Raw genomic sequence first — 16,585 nt, 5'->3', positions numbered from 1 at the left:
GCTTAGAATTTCCCAAGATGTTGTCATGATTTTTGTCAGTATGGAAATTTAACGTTTTACTTACATGAATATACTGAAGAATCGTGTTGCGTACTTTGCTAAGTTTTGATGAATGAAAATGTCAGTGCTGCATTTTTTTTCAAGGTGTTCTAATTTTAAACTTCATGGTATGGCGAACCTCCATATTCTTGGAAGATTCACTCGGGTGGTCGGTGGCCGCGAGTTCGATTCCCAGGACATTCCACTGAGGGGTCAGAGATGTGTATTTCTGGTGATAGAAGTTCACTCTCAACGTGGTTCGGAAGTCACATAAAGCCGTTGGTCCCGTTGCTGAATAACCACTGGTTCTATGCAACGTAAAAACACCATACAAACAAACAAACAATTGGAAGTTTCCCAGACAATTCTCCTGGCAATGTTTCAATGGTATTCATTTACATTTTTTATTTCCCAACAGGCTACCTACCTTACTCATCCACTCTTGATTTCTTCTCATACCTTCGCGAGGAGAAGGAATATCTCCCTTGGGCTTCTGCTCTTAATCATTTGGACTACATGGAACTCATGTTATCGAGAACCGCAGCAAGTGAGCCATTCAAGGTATATATATATATAGATATATCAGTTCAGTAACTTGAGAAATTAACAGAAATCTATATCTCTACTTTATTATATTTAAATAACACGTCGATTTTTAAATCCTCGCAGAAATTCCTTCTTGATCTGATCATGCCACTTTACGAAGAGTTCGGATTCGATGTCTTGGATAATAAGGATCAACAAGAAATATTCAAACAAATGCTGGTCCTTGCCTGGGCTTGTGATCTTCGACAAGAGGATTGCGTCTTATATTCAACGAGACTTTTTAGTGAATGGATTGAGAACCCTGATGAAGTTAACAGGTAGACTATGTAATTTTTATGCGATTTCATCTCAGCGCTGTGACCTTCACTCTAGAATAGCGTTCATTCTCTGCTTGAGAGAGAGAGAAAGAGAGAGAGAGAGAGAGAGAGAGAGAGAGAGAGAGAGAGAGAGAGAGAGAGAATTTTGTATATTTGTGAGACAAAGGTACAATTCCTTTCGTGAGTTCTCAGTATCTGTACGAGAGAGATTTTGTGTATAGATGTATGAGAAAGAGAGTGGGGAGAGAGATCGAGTACCTACATTGCATCGTATTTCTAAAGACATCTTTTGTTTCAGAATCATAAATCCAAACCTAAGGTCGACGGTCTACTGCTCCGCCATAGCCGAGGGAGGCGTGAAAGAATGGAGCTTCGCGTGGAATAAGTATCTTTTATCCAACAGCCGCTCTGAAAAACTCAGACTTCTGATTGCCCTCGGATGCAGCAGAGACAGTGAAGTGCTTTTAAAGTTCGTAGCCTCCATTTCCTCTTTTTAGAAATAAGTCACTCTTTTATTGTTTAAGGAAAGAATTCCCCACTAATTGCATCATTTGCATCCCTCTTAAAGTCATCTTATTTATTTATAATAATATTTGGAACTTCAGTGAGGTACAGCTTCCACATCCAACGAATTGTTTTCAAATTCTGAAATATTTAATGTATTTTTGTTATATCTGAAAATCGGCTGAGGTAGCTGGGAGTGGTTAAATCCCACCTTGTAATAGTGTCGCTTAATTGGTTGAAGTAAATAGTATATCTTTATGCGTCAATTCCCGTAGGGGCCTAGTGTAGTGCCGTCAGCGCACGTCACTGCGCCTCGTGGTGCACTGTAGGTATTACTTAAGCTCCTTTGCATAGTTATTTCGGCCCCTAGCTGCAACCCCTTTCATCCCTTTCATTGTATCTACGTTCACAGTCTTATTTCCATCTTTCCACCCTCTCCTAACACTTGATTCGTAATGCAACTACGAGGTTTTCCTCCTGTTACACCTTTCATACCTTCTTACTGTCAATTTTCGTTTCAGCCTTGAATGACCTCATAGGTATCAGCCCTCAGCCTTTGGCCTAAATTCTACATTCTATCTTATGTGTGAATGCTTGTTTCTGTCATTAGTCCCACTGACTTGCCTAAAAGTGGATGGTAACCATACAACTAATCTTTTCGAATTTTGGTCTGTGATGTCTCCTCTGAGCCAAGGACTTCTACGTTCTTGGATGTGGGGTTGCTTGCTTGAGGGGGCACGCAAGCACTTATTCCGTATTGATTAACTACTGAGTTTTATAGTATTTTGATTATTTCATTAGCTTCTTATGAATGACCTGTATTGTTTTATTGTTTTGTATTTTTTGGTTGATACTATAAATACAAATCTATGTACCGTTCTTTTGCGTATCACATCGCCGTAGGGGGTTAATGCCATCAGTGCATCTCACACGATGCACTGTTGGCATTACTTAAGGTACTTTGCACCGTCCCTTCTGCTCCTTAGCTGCCACCCCTGTCATTCCCTCATTTATTGCGCTTTTGTTTATATTCTTTCTTCCGTCTTACTTCCCACTCTTTCCCAAGAATTGTTTCATAGCGCAACTGCGATGTTTTTATCCTGCTACATCTTTGAACCTTCGTTTTAAAATCAGTTTCCCTTTCAGTACTGAATGACATCATAGGTGCCAGCGCTTGGCTCTAGACCTAAATTCTACATTCCATTCCATTTTTGGCTTATCGCATGTGGGAATTTTATCCTGTGGAAGCTTGTTATGCAAGTTAATGTCATATCATCCTGTTCAATAAAACGTAACTCTCCTAATGAATGATAATAATAATAATAATAATAATAATAATAATAATAATAATAATAATAATAATAATAATAATAATAATAATAATAATAATAATAATAATAATAATAATAATAATAATAATAATAATAATAATAAAAATAAATATTCTGTTTTCTAAGGGGTCCACAATAATAAAAAAATCTTTAATATTTCGTGTATAATTTCTTTTTTATTTCCATTTTATTCTTTATTTTTTATTCATCTTTTTTATTATTGTGGACACCTTAGAACATTATATACGTATACTCTAGTGATAGTTTTTCGCCCACAAAAAAAAAAAAAAATTTCTTTTTAGTGTCACTCAACAGAGTTGAACAAAATGAGGACAGAAAGCGCAAGACCAAAATCCAAACTAATTTCTCTTTTCCGCGAAATGTTCCTCAGGTACCTTGATCTGGCATTCGCTGAGAACAGCGACATCAGCAAGGCGGATGCTCTGAGGGTGTTCGCCTCGGTCGCCAAGCGACCAGCTGGAAAGCAGGTCGCCTGGAATTTCCTCTGGAATAATATTCGCCGAATTATTTACCTGTAAGAGATTTGGTCTTATTTAAATGTTTTTTATTTGGTGTAGATATCTTATGATCTCACTTGATTTCTGTTTATTCAATAGGCTTTGTTAACAGAGGATGAAATGTTATGAATGAAGTATTAGGCTGTTTTTATATAAGTGATTTAATGTCGTTTCTGATCAGGCCTTTTATCGCAGTAGTTCTTGGTATAATTCCAGGTGATCATGAGAGGTAAAGTGTTCAATGATTTTATAAGAATTTAAGAACCGAAATGATAAAATATATATATATATATATATATATATATATATATATATATATATATATATATATATATATATATATGAAATTCAGGAAACTGCAGACAACCACATCAGAAGGAAGAAGGAAGAACATTTATTTGAGACGTTCCGCACATACAATGTGCATCTTCAGTCTGTTGAGATAAAAACATATACATATTAACATTAGATAAAATTAGGATTCTTAATCTAACAAGTAAAAATTATTTAATGTTAATATGTATATGTTTTTTATCTCAGCAGACTGAAGATGCACAATGTATGTGGGAAACGTCTCAGATAAACGTTCTTCCTTCTGATGTGGTTGTTTGCGGTTTCCTGAATGGTTGTATGTGATATACCTGTATAGCCTACATGAATATATATATATATATATATATATATACATATATATTATGTATGTATGTTTATAATGAAATTTTCTTCCATTCACAGATTTGAGTCTTCAACTCACTTGGCCGAAATGATTGAGGCTGTGTCCGATTCATTCAGCAGTGAAGAAGAGAAATTGCAGGTGAGTACTGGGTATTTTACTTGATTGAGAAATCATTCTAATACCACCCTTATCATCACCTATAGTCGCTAGTACCGTTTCCGTGTGATAGCTGTTTGAAAGTTCCATATGATAAATTTACTGCTACAGCACTGCTGCAAATACCGGTGTTATTATTACTTTTCAACGTCAATTCACAGCGCAGAACAAAGACAGGATTGGAACTTCGTATGTATAGAACCAGAATAAAAAACGTTATGATTTCGCGTCCTAACATAATATGACGCCCATGCTAATGGGAGAAAACGGCCCCAGATTAATAGGAATAATTTGGTCGTCATCCAGATGAAGAAAACAACGACTTTCTTTGCTGATCTTCTTTCGCTCCTCATTCGCAGCTCGTGTCACTTGATGACGAAATTTCCGAAGTGCTCGATGAATATTCGTCCCTCCTCGTCAGCCGATCGATCCAAAAAGTCGCCGACAACATTGCCTGGAGGGAAAACCGTTATGGCGTCATCATGCAATGGCTGGAGGAGCGTGGTTATGCTGCGAAGGGGGTGAATGTCTGAATTTGAGCGCCACTCTCCTAATAAATGTATTGAGTTGATGCACACCGATCCTTTTATTATGAACTTCAACAGATATAAGAATCCTGTCTGCTAATTATATGCCGTCACGTGTAACAAGGTCCGTCGTTCGAGCCTGGCCTACCGCAGCCAGTCGACCCAACTGTGATTGAGTAGGGTACCAGCTTCAGTTAAGATTAAAAAAAGGCCATGTAGCTATAGTAGATTCACATCAACCGTGCATTTGATGTCTAGACCAGTCCCTTACGACGCTCCTGATTGGCTTTGATAAGCCAATCACAGGGCTGGAAAATCTGTCTCCCTCGAGAGTTCGCATAGGCAGGATGCAGTATGTTCCACCTCTCCTGAGGAGTAGGTTTGAAAGACGTATCCTTCAGGAGAGATAGAACATACATCCTGCCTATGCGAACTCTCTCGAGAGACTGAGCGTTTCCAGCCCTGTGATTGCCTTATCAACAGCCTATCAGGAGCGTCGTAGGGGACTGGTCAAGACATCAAATGCACGGCTGATGTGAATTTACTTTAGCAACCTCATCCCAAATAGTAAGAGTTTCTGAGAACCAGGAGGCTGGCACCTCTTAGAGCACCGTAAGTTCAAGAGTAGTTCCAAAGGAAATAAAACAATATTGCAGTGTAAGAGTATTTTAGATACATAATCTGATCAAGTCTGTGGTAGTTGATAATTATTTTGTATAATAATTTAAAGTTTGAATGTTCGTTATGATCTATTTGATAATCATTAAAGATACATTATTAGTTTGTTGTGTACAAAAGGGTAAGCTCTTAAATGACTAACAATTAGATAACACTGTAATGTGTTGTACCGTGTAGGTCCTCCAGTAATCAGAAAGTCTTGTAGGTAAGATGGCTCGTTCCAACTCCTATACCTTTCCGCTCCTGGCTGCGACCTCCACTGTTGCCTAACTATCAGGAACGTAATTTACTACTTTTAACTGATAAGTTTTAAATGGACCACCTGTGTAGACAACTTCTAGTCTATGACCTACTTCACACAAAAAACTCATCAGCAGTACATCAAACAGCCCTATCATACCCACACACACACACACACACACAACACACTATGCCATCCACCTCTACCTTACACATGAGCTCGTGCTTCCTAAATATGAAAACCCTTCCTTTCCATTACCTCTTTCACTGTATCTATTCAGTCATTCCTAGGCTTTCATTTCCTCTGCTTCCTAACTCATCCAAATTATGCAGTCTTTTCAAATTCTTTCTACTTGCCCAGTCCACCTCAAAACACTTTGATCCATCCTTTCACTTATACGAACCTTTTTACTATTCTTTACGCCACATAAACCACGCAAACAGTTCATTCCACTATCTTCAATCTTTTCCTTTTTCAATTGCATTCAGCTTCCACTCTTACTACCATAAAGAAGAGTTGGCTCAACAGTCCCTTCATACGTTGCCATCTTGGCATCTTAAACAACACAGATCTTTTTCTAGCTTTTGTTCGCCTTGCTACCCTCTTTGCTTCAGCTATTCTGTAACTCGCTTCTTTCGTCCAACCATCATCTGTTATATTCACTCCCAAAATACATGCCCAATCAGACACTTCCAATATTTAACCAATACTATTAACATTCATTCATCCAACTTCCCAGTTCCAATTTCTATCTTAACTTTACTTTTTTCTGATATTTAATCTCAGCTTTTTCCTCTTGCAAACATTTTCAAACCCTCCTTGTAGTTTCTACAGTTTTCCACAATCTTATATCATTACCGTACCATTTGCAAACATCAGTCATGCCATACACCAGTCACGTCTCATTTTCTTATCCCACAATTTTGGCCCCGTAGGGAGCTAGCGCCGTCAGTGGACCTCATACGGTGCACTGTAGGCATTACTTTGCAGCGTGCCTTCGGCCCCTAGCTGCAACCACTTTCGTTCTTTTACTGCACCTCCTTTCATATTCTCTTTCTTCATCTCACTTTCCACCCTTTCCTAACACTTGATTCATAGTGCAATTGCGAAGTTTTTCTTTGTTAAACCTTTCAAACCTTTTACTGTTAATTTCCATTTCAGTGCTGAATGTCCTTATAGGTCCCAGTGCATGGCCTTTGGCTTAAATTCTATATTTAACTCAACTCAACCCACAATTTTACGCCTGCGTCTAGTACTGGCCTTTCAATGTCTTCACACACCACTTAATAATATATGAATATAATAAACAGCTCCGGAGATGTGACACACCTTTGCTTTAGGATCACTTTTACTCCAAACCATTTACTCTGCAATCTGCATATTCTAACAACACTTTACTTCCATGAGAAAACTTACAATCGTCATCAACTTATTTGCTGTATCATGCATCCCCAATACCTTCCACGTTGCCTCCATGATTGTCATAAACTTTTTCTAGATCCATATGTGCCACATACAACTTTTTCCCTTTACTTTGTTCGTAATAAACACTTGACCGTCACGCTTTACGTATTCCTTTATCTAAACTCTTACTGTTCTTCTTCTATCAATCTTACTGTCATCTGTTCGATTTCTCCCATCACAGTTCCGTGTGCAACTGTTCTGGTAAATACGAGTATCTTGACCAGGAAAGATCCATTGTAGGATATGCAAATAAACATGGACGGGTTTAGACCGTCGTCTAGTTTCTTCTGGAATACTTTCAGTGATAGATCGTCTGTGAACAAGAATATATTACAATGCCGTTAATGTGTGAATTAGCATTGTGTCGTTTTTATCAACTGAATATCCAGGAGCAGGTTTAGACACTCGTTTGAAAGATGAGTTGAAATTGTTTTCAAAGGATTCTAATCAAACCAGTTCCGGCTTGTGGGCGTGATCGGAATGTGTTAATGAATAAGCTTGGTATTTGTCTTACTCCGAGGGTGTTGGGGGTGGGGGGGGGGGGAAGTTAGTGTCGTCAGACATTACTTAAGCTTCTTTGCAGTGACCCTTCAGCCCCTAGCTGCAACTCTTCTCATTCGTTTTAGTGTACCTCTGTTCATATCTTCTTCCATCTTACTCTGTAGGCATTGCTTAAGGTTCTATGCAGCGTTTCTTCGGTCCCTATCTGCAATTAACCCCTTTCGTTCCTTTTACTGTAACTTCTTTTATATTCTTTTTCTCCCCGTCTTACTCTCCACCCTCTCCTACAGAGTTGTTTCGTGGCGCAACTGCGAGGTTTTCCTCCTGTTACACCATTCAGACCTTTTGTTGTTAATCAGTGGCGGATCTAGAAATCTTTCATGGGGGTTGGGAGGGGGCGGCCATTAGGATGAATCCTATATTTATATATATATAATATTAAATAAATTATATATTATATATATAATATATATTAAAACCGATATATATTTATAATATTTAGTATATATATTATATATTTATATAATATATATATATTTATGTATAATATATATATAATTTATCTATATATATATATATCTATATATATATATATATATATATATATATATATATATATATATTATAATATATATATATATATAGTATTATATATATATATATTATATATATATAGATATATATATATATATATATATATATATAGATATATATATATATATATATATATATATATATATATATATATATATGTGTGTGTGTGTGTGTGTGTGTGTGTGTGTGGTGTGTGTGAACAAAAATAATAATTAACTAAGGACATTTTTGTTGTTAATTATCGTTTCAGCGCTGAATGACCTCACAGGTCCCTTTGGCCTAAACTTTATATTCAGTTCAGTTCAGCCATACTGTAAAGGTTTTACAATGCAACTGCGAATTTCCTCTTGTTACATCTTTCAAACCTTCTTCTCAATTTAATTGTATTTTCCAGAAACAATTCTGCTGGTAGATATCGAGAATACAAGCATCTGTATAAAAGAAATAAATCATTACAGTATTAAGATACTAGGAGAATCCAAATTTAACTCATGTTCCCCGATTTAAGTTACAATATTTAGTACGAATAAATGAAACTGAATGGGTTTTTAGTATGTGGATATTATAAAATCAAAAACCTCTAAATTAAACGTCACTGTTTTATTTTATGCAAAATGAGTTATGAAATATAGCTGGTAAACCAGTGGTGCAGCCCTCAAAGTATATATCAGGTATCTCAATATGGCAGCCGAATCCTGATTAACATATGGATTGAAATGAAATAAACTACCATTTGCTCATACGCATGCTACATGCAGAATATATACACTGTAATAAATTCCTTGAAACAGTTATTGTAATGTCTAATTATAACAGGAGTCAGCCATTTGAGTCCTAGTGGCTAGGATTTTTAGAATTTTATTCAAGAGCTGAAAGAGAGGTCTGACAATTAAGAACTCATAATGATTCGAATGAATACAGAAGGACGATAGGTGGGCATCCAGAAATAAACCTCGTGAGGTTTTTATAGTGTACTTAATTCAACACAAATACACTTTTTACTTTATAAATTGTACGTAACAACATCTTCATGTCTTACGGTTTCCTTAGAGAATTTTATGAGCGCTCCCGAAAAACATCCTTATTCCCACCCTCTCCTATCAACTGTTCCATAGTGCGTGTACGAGGTTTTCTTCCTGTTACATCTTCAAAACCTTCATTACTTTCAATTTCCCTTTCAATGCAGAATAACCTCAAAATAATTCCCAGCACTTTGTCCTTGCTTAAATTTTATATTAAAATTCCAGTTTTGAGAAACATCACTAATCCAAACGCTTGTTATTATTTGACCGAGACCCCGAACGTCGAAAGGAAAAGAACGTCCTCCATGGGCTGAGCTGTCAAACTAAACTCGTGCAATTTATCAAGTTTATGTCAAAGTTAACCGGTCAGTTTTACTTGAGAAATGAAGAAGGATAGCCTTGGCGAACGTCTATAACCTGAAATTATTCAGTTGAAACTTGATTAACGTATGTGATTGACATTTCATTCCACGTATGACCATTGAATGACCTGACCGACAAGGAACCAGTGGGCACAATGATTAAGGCGATTTTAGTATTTAATAACCATGGAAAACCAAGACTGTCCAAGTTTTATCAGTATTACGTAAGTATTTGTTGATTGTCTGTTATAGCTAATGGACATCATTATTCTAGCCTGAGATAGTGACCAGGTTAGGCTATTCTAGGTAACTAGGTACCTAGGCTACTGCCTAGTACCTAGCCTAGCCTAGTAGGTATTCTCAATTGAAAGCTTTACCGGTACTTAGGCTACTACCTAGTCTTAGTGTCCTAGTTTACCTAATATACCAGCCTGTCAATTACCGTATTTTTCCAGTAAACTTTAGGTCTGAATTTTAATCTTCAGTGGGGATTGAGTGTATTCACGGACCGCTGATTTTCAAAGGAAGAAAATGTCCGCGGAGCGCGGATTTTTAAGGGGAAAAGTTTGTTAATGTTTGCTGTCAGTAGGAATGTGGCAGACGGTGTTTTGTGCCTTATCCGCACATTTAAGTATATACTTGGGGAGCTCATTTGTTCTGGCAAGAGGTATTGTTTCGTTGCGCACGCTAGCCTCAGGGTTAAGATCAACTGGGTACTTAGATAGGAGCCAGCTATAACTGCATACCGCAAATATGCAAACTACCCTGCAGTGGGACTGGACAAACTATAAAATACATTTTATGCATGACACTTACCTGGCAGGTATATATATAGCTGTATTTTCTGAAGTCCGACAGAATTTAAAAAACTTCCGACACACGCAGTGGTCGGCCAGGTGGTTTAGTACCCATTCCCGCCGCTGGGAGGCGGGTATCAGGAACCATTCCCATTTTCTATTCATAAATTTTCTGTCGCCGGTACTGAAAACACCCTGTTTTCAGTACCTCCGGCTTAGGATTTTTGGAAACTTCATTTGTCGCTAAGTACCCCACCTAATTGTCTTTTAATTTATTTACTTGGATTTGTGGCTAGGCATACGCTATCTTAAATTGATTTGAATTTGATTCATTTTTGCATAAGATATCTGAATCTAGTTAGGCTAGTTTCAGAGGGTGTTGTCTGCAAAGATAGGGTGTGGCTACCGAAAGCTTCGGTAGTTCCGCACTTGGGGGGCGCAATTAATCAGTAAACATGTCTATTTCCGTAAGGAAAAAGTATGATTCGTATGTACGCAATTAATCAGTAAACGTGTCTAATTCCGTAAGGAAAAAGTTTGTTTAGTATGTACGCAATTAATCAATTACGAAAGTCAGGGTAGTGATACTGCTAACCTTCCGGTAGACTTTATTTTGCCTAACGCTGTAGTATGGCCTACGGGTTATGACTATGTCTGCGAGAGGTGATCGCTCTCCTTCATTGTTGTGAAGAGTTCTACTTCTGTTTTTGTTACGCCTAACCCTGTAATGTTTTGCCTTCGGGGCCCTAAAACAGTGTCTGTAGAGGTTATTGCCCTTTCTCTTATACTATTTCGATTCGTAACTTAGAATCGAAAGTGTTTGCTTTAGAGAGCAATAGTGAAGTGGCTAAGTGCAGTGACAGTGCCCCTTGTGTAGTGGAGGGTGCGTCAGATCGGCCTTATAACGCCTCTAGGTCTAGACCTCTGTCGAACTCCCAGAACCAAGGGAGAGGGCATGTCGAAAGCCGAAGGAGGGTTACAGGGAACCCCACCGATCTGGCGTGCCTTCGGCAGTTTCTGATGAAAATCCCCAGACTGCCAAAGTGCGTGCACATGCACGAATCCTGAAGGATTGTTCTCGTCCTCCGAGGCGTCCTCGCACAAGGGTTGGAGCTCTCGGAAGGACTCGCGCCCTCTAAGAAGCTTTATAGAAGAGGAGCCTTCACGTCCCTTCTCCTCGTTATGTGTTTTCAGTGAGAAGTAAGAAGGCGAAAGTTGCCTGATCACGTGTACTTCTTTCCACCAAGAATAGGAAAAAGAAGGCAGTTTCTCTCGCTTGTTTGACGCCTGTCAGGAGCGTGACGCTTTTCTGCACGCTTATTTGGACGATCGGCTTGAACAGGACGCTCGGATGGACGCACTCACCAGTGGACGCCGAGCGTCCTCGCCAGTGGCCGCCGAGCGTCCTCGTCAGTGGACGCCGGAGAGCGCACAGACGACCGAGCGTCTCGCCAGTGGACGCCGAGCGCGCACCAGAACGTTTCTGTTGAACTCTTCAAGCTCTTGTTTAAGATTTGAGCCTCAAAAAAGTGAACAGAACTTCGTCTTCGAAACCCAGCAAGGACCTCGGGTTTCAGTGAATTCAAGAGGTCTCTGTCAATATTATATTGCTTTTCGCAAAGGTGGATGGAGTTAAGGAAAGCTCAAGGGAAGATCTCGTTTTCTCTACCTCAGTCAAGACTTTGAGATAAGACAGTTACGGGTTATGTAAAGGCTCGACGTCCTGAACGTCAGGATTTTCGGCAACGTTCAGTAGGATTCTTGCAAAGGCACTCATCAAAAGGACGCTCTTCAGGAAAGCGCAAGACAAGACTTCCTTTGCCATACTGCCAATAAATTTAAAGCTTTTAGACCATCTGAAAGGGTTTTTCAGATGATAGATTTTGTTAGTTTCTAGTCGAGACTTCCATGCCGATTGAGCATCGTCGTTCTACCTACCGTAAGCCCAGTCTCTTAACAGGATTCTTGTCCCTTCCTTGTTTGAGACGGGAATCGAAAAATAAAAGGCTCGACTTCCTGGATTACGTTTTGTCAATTCAGTGACTTTCCCCCATTGACAATATACTATCGTTTTGTCAAGTAAGTGGGTCTCCCCTCATTGACAAAATATCTCTCTGTACCGTTAATGGGTTAGTTCTCATTGACAAACATCTCATTAACTTGATATTGCGTAAGCGAATAAGGACAAGGTTCGGAAGAGCTCTCCTTCCTCATTCGCAGACTCGTACAAGAAATAGACTTGTAGACTACGTCAATGAACGCTTATGTCCAGTATCTTAAGAAGCTTGAGATGTCTGCTTCGATTCTCTAAGTTTTGTTCATGAAACTTGCCTGTCAGATATTGTATGTAGCTGTATTTCCGAATTCAGCTATATATATGTCTGCCAGGTAAGTATGAACAAACTTTATTGTGATATAATAAAATTTTTTGCCTTGCGTTATTTTACTACTGGTTGGTTCAAGTCATACACGCTTGCTGTAGTTACCTCTTCGGATGGCAACCGAGAGGTCTATTGTCTACTATTTTAAGGACATTTAATCGTCACTCCCTGCAGCCTTCCAGGAGTTTCCGATTTATCTTTTACCGTTGTATGGTAGTGTTCTGACGACACAAACGCATCTATAGATTTAGCGTTTTCTGTTTCGCTTAAATATACCAGCTTGAGAGTCTCTTTTGGTTCAAAAAATAACGGAACCTATTTCTTCGTTAGAATAGGGTAGCTGGCAACCCAGACATAAAGTTAAGAGACGACGTTCGTAAGCTGCTGGCTGCTGCTGTGTCTGACTGTCCAAGTTCCAACCGAGCCACCAGTAACAGATCGTGCGCTGTAGGTTACGTCTCTCTCTCCTGCGGGATTGACTGACTAACCGTATCTCTGTGCTGGCGGTTACGTCTCTCCTGCGGGATTGACTGACTAACTGTATCTCTGTCCTACAATCACGGACTTTAGCCTAAGATTGAGGGGATTTCTTACGTGAATGAATAAACGTTGCATTAGTTTTGCCTTACTATGTTCAACAGAGTTATCTCTTAATCCTTTCGGTGCTCGTTACCGCACGGTATAGAACTACGAGTCTACCGCAACATTGCACTTTTATATGCTCTCCTGCTTAGGCAAAGCGCAGCCTTATAGGGAAGTAAGCATACTCGGGGAGGGAATGGATGAGCTTGCTGGGGACCATTTCCTTCCTGAAGAAGTTTGTTTCCCCGAATAGACTGCAATTCAGACCACAGTTTTTTTTCCTACCGGGAAACTGAAATATTATTCAAGATCTAGGAATTATTCTGAACATCTCTCAGTGCGTCATGATAGAAAGAAGGTGCCGGACATCTGGATAGTGTTTCAGATGTCCTGGATCTTAATCTGAAAGAAGTAAATGCAATTCGGTCGTCCCTCCAGTCCTCGAAACGAGTTTTTGGAACCAGTGGTCCACATCAACTCTGATATTCCACAGCTCTCTCATATCTTAAGAAGTATCTTCTCTCGGTCCCTGCTCGAGTTTACGAGAAAGAGCCTATTATAACAACAGGCGTAGAATGTAACGATATCTAGAGGTTCGTTACAGGATTGCAAAAGTCCGTACGAATCGTCTCGATCGACGGCAGCAACGATAGATTACTAACATGCTAGGTATTTTAATTAAGTTGTGTTTCTTTTTATGGTTGTCTGAGAGGGTTATTATTCCTCTTCAGTATGTGAAGTGTAATGTGTTACGTTAGCTTTGTGTGTGGTTCAGGTGGTCTAACTTATCCTAGCATGAATGCCCCTGGTAAGAGAGGGCTAGGGTTTCCTGTCAACAAATTGGTCCCGTCCAGTTGTCAGACCCTTGTTATTAGCTTTCTCAACAAACAGGTCACATCCTAGTTGAGAGCTACTAAGGTTTAGCAGGCTAAGAGGCAGGACCTACGAAGTCAGCTACCTAGCAGGTAAGGAACTTAATAAATAATTTTAAAAATTAGTTAAATTTTGAATTATGACGATGTTGCTGTCTGTGACCCACCTCCAAATGTGTCAATCAGCTATATATATACCTGCCAGGTAAGTGTCATGCATAAAAATGATATTGTTATGATACAATAAAGTTTTATGCATACTTACCTGGCAGGTATATATAATTAAATTCCCACCCTCCTCCCCTCAGGAGACAGGGTTCAGAGAAAAATCTGAGGAAAACAGGGAATAGTTCCAAGTACCAGCGCCACGGGGAAACGTGGGGGAGATCACCTGAACTACAGTGGTCTAGCGTTTGCCAAGAGTTTGAAATTCTGCCAGTGCGAACAGACAACAGAGAATGTTGTTTGACAGATTTGCATCTGTCAAACAACAAAGACCTTCACGATCATTGAGGTCTGTGGAATCTCGATTCTAGCTCACCATCTACTTTTTGCCTCCGCCTTTGTTTTTTCGTCGGAGTCAGACACTCGGTGCGAGATCAGGCGACATATAGTAGCCTGAGTTTCTTATTGACGAAGTCGATTGCGGACGACGTGGGTTGCGTTGATACACCCCAAGGTTTGCTTTGATTGAATCGCCCAGGCAGTCCAGGACACTCATCCTTCAGCTAAGAATAGTGCCTTTTGGTCTTCAGGGTACAGCCTTGCTGTCCTTGATTCGTCTGACTGGTCAACTGGTCGTTCACCTGACTTTAGTACAGACTGTGCATTTCCGGATCGAAGCTTTCAATATGGAACTTAGACGTAGTCTGAAGTTCGTGATGTCAAAGCATTCGAACCTCTCCTGCCTGTTAACTTCTTGTATGTGATCAGGAAGGCCTTCTTCTAACCACCCTAGATACGACAAAGAGGGTTAGTGAGATTTTAAGCCATCGTCACAAGTTTTGGCTTTAGAGAACACAAGGAGGTGTGCTCTCTAAGCCTTTCGTTATGGCCTAAGAATGGAAACCCTTTTTGTCCTTGGGCCAGGATCTTGGAAGCAAGGATGGCACAAGTTAGTGGGCAGGAGCCAGAGAGAGTCCTGTGCCCTGTCAGGTCTCTCAACAAGTTTTATACTTACTTAAAATCAAGAAAGTCGAAGTCAGTCGGGGCAATCTGCAGTGTTCCGAAAAAGACCAGACTTGCCCATATCGAAGTACACCCTGGTTTTAGGGTTAAGGAGTTTCTTTCAAAAAAAATGCTCTTCATTGTGTTTACACAAAGATTTGAAAGCTTTTTATCTGAATGCTCACGAGGTGAGGGCGCGGTCCTCGGAAGCATTTCAACAGAGCATGGCACTCAGCAACATCCTGAGTACCATGTTTTAGCAGAAGCCAACTCTGGGTTCACTTACACAACTCCCTGCGAGATGTGAAGATGGCATATGAGATCTGTGCTCGCTAGGGCCATACGTGTCTGCAGACACAATCTTGGGGCAAGAAGTACTACTCATCCTTATCCTGTAGAAAATGGTTAGGAAGAGCTCTTAATTTAGTTGTGGAGTCGCTGACAACGGCGACTTCTTAACTCTGAAGCCTTAGTTAACACACATTAACTTTGGCTAGGTTGGTCAGGTGGTGATATATATAATTATATATATATTTATTTATTTACTTCTTAGCCCTCATGGTATGGTCAATATGGTCTAGTCACATTGTGGTCACGCCCCCGTTGACAGATCATCTGGAGTGCACCAGCTTCATAGGTCTCTACCTCGGCTGGCAACTCTAGTAAAGCAGAAGCAGACTGGGTGACAGTAATCACGAAGTCGGCTATGCTAACAGGTGGAACCAAGATGTAAATCATCTGCATGCATTTGTGTCCCAAAATCCTTCTATTCCGCCCTTCCCACCTCCAACGGTGGGGTTCAACTATATATATATATCTGACAGGTAAGTTCATGAGCAAAATGATATTGTTATGATACAATAAAGTTTGTTCATACTTAACTGCAGATATATATATATCAAGTACCCACCCACCTCCCTCAGGGGACAGTGGAAATAAAAATTATGAATAGAAAATGGGAATGGTTCCTGATACCCGCCTCCCAGCGGCGGGAATGGGTACTAAACCACCCCCTGGCCGACCACTGCGTGTGTCGGAAGTTTTTTAAATTCTGTCGGACTTCAGAAAATACAGCTATATATATACCTGCCAGGTAAGTATGCATAAAACTTTATTGTATCATAACAATATCATTTTCCAAAGGGTTTTGAATGAAATTCAGTAAAATGGAGACTAGGTAATACCGCAGCCTGGTTCCTGCCAGTCACCAACTGGGATATTTAAGTATACTGCCTTTTCTTTAAGTTTGTGTTTGTTTGTCTTGTTATGTTTATGATATTTGCTGTAATTTGTTTATGCATTTACATTCA

The 16,585-nt window shown here is 39.6% G+C and overlaps 2 protein-coding genes across 3 annotated transcripts in view; both read left to right on the top strand.

Annotated features, from left to right (window-relative positions):
- Positions 1-4,662, top strand: part of LOC135221005 (aminopeptidase N-like) — a 36,702-nt gene extending 32,040 nt beyond the window's left edge. Inside the window, exons 13-18 of the mRNA XM_064258721.1 lie at positions 458-600; positions 709-902; positions 1,201-1,371; positions 3,129-3,272; positions 3,991-4,069; positions 4,447-4,662. Coding sequence (XP_064114791.1) covers positions 458-600; positions 709-902; positions 1,201-1,371; positions 3,129-3,272; positions 3,991-4,069; positions 4,447-4,620 — 905 coding nt within the window. The 3' untranslated portion in view covers positions 4,621-4,662. The remainder of the gene's footprint in view (positions 1-457; positions 601-708; positions 903-1,200; positions 1,372-3,128; positions 3,273-3,990; positions 4,070-4,446) is intronic.
- A 4,721-nt stretch (positions 4,663-9,383) lies between these two features.
- Positions 9,384-16,585, top strand: part of LOC135221004 (AP-3 complex subunit sigma-1-like) — a 100,915-nt gene continuing 93,713 nt past the window's right edge. The window contains exon 1 of one of the 2 annotated variants that reach the window (XM_064258719.1): positions 9,384-9,700. In XM_064258719.1, the coding sequence (XP_064114789.1) occupies positions 9,632-9,700 (69 nt within the window). In that variant the 5' untranslated portion in view covers positions 9,384-9,631. The remainder of the gene's footprint in view (positions 9,701-16,585) is intronic. The other variant, XM_064258720.1, reaches the window with a different exon arrangement.

Source organism: Macrobrachium nipponense, chromosome 2, assembly GCF_015104395.2.
Source record: "Macrobrachium nipponense isolate FS-2020 chromosome 2, ASM1510439v2, whole genome shotgun sequence".
Classification (NCBI taxonomy): domain Eukaryota; kingdom Metazoa; phylum Arthropoda; class Malacostraca; order Decapoda; family Palaemonidae; genus Macrobrachium; species Macrobrachium nipponense.
Note: the sequence above shows the minus strand (reverse complement) of the source record. Positions and strands in the feature narration are given on the sequence as shown.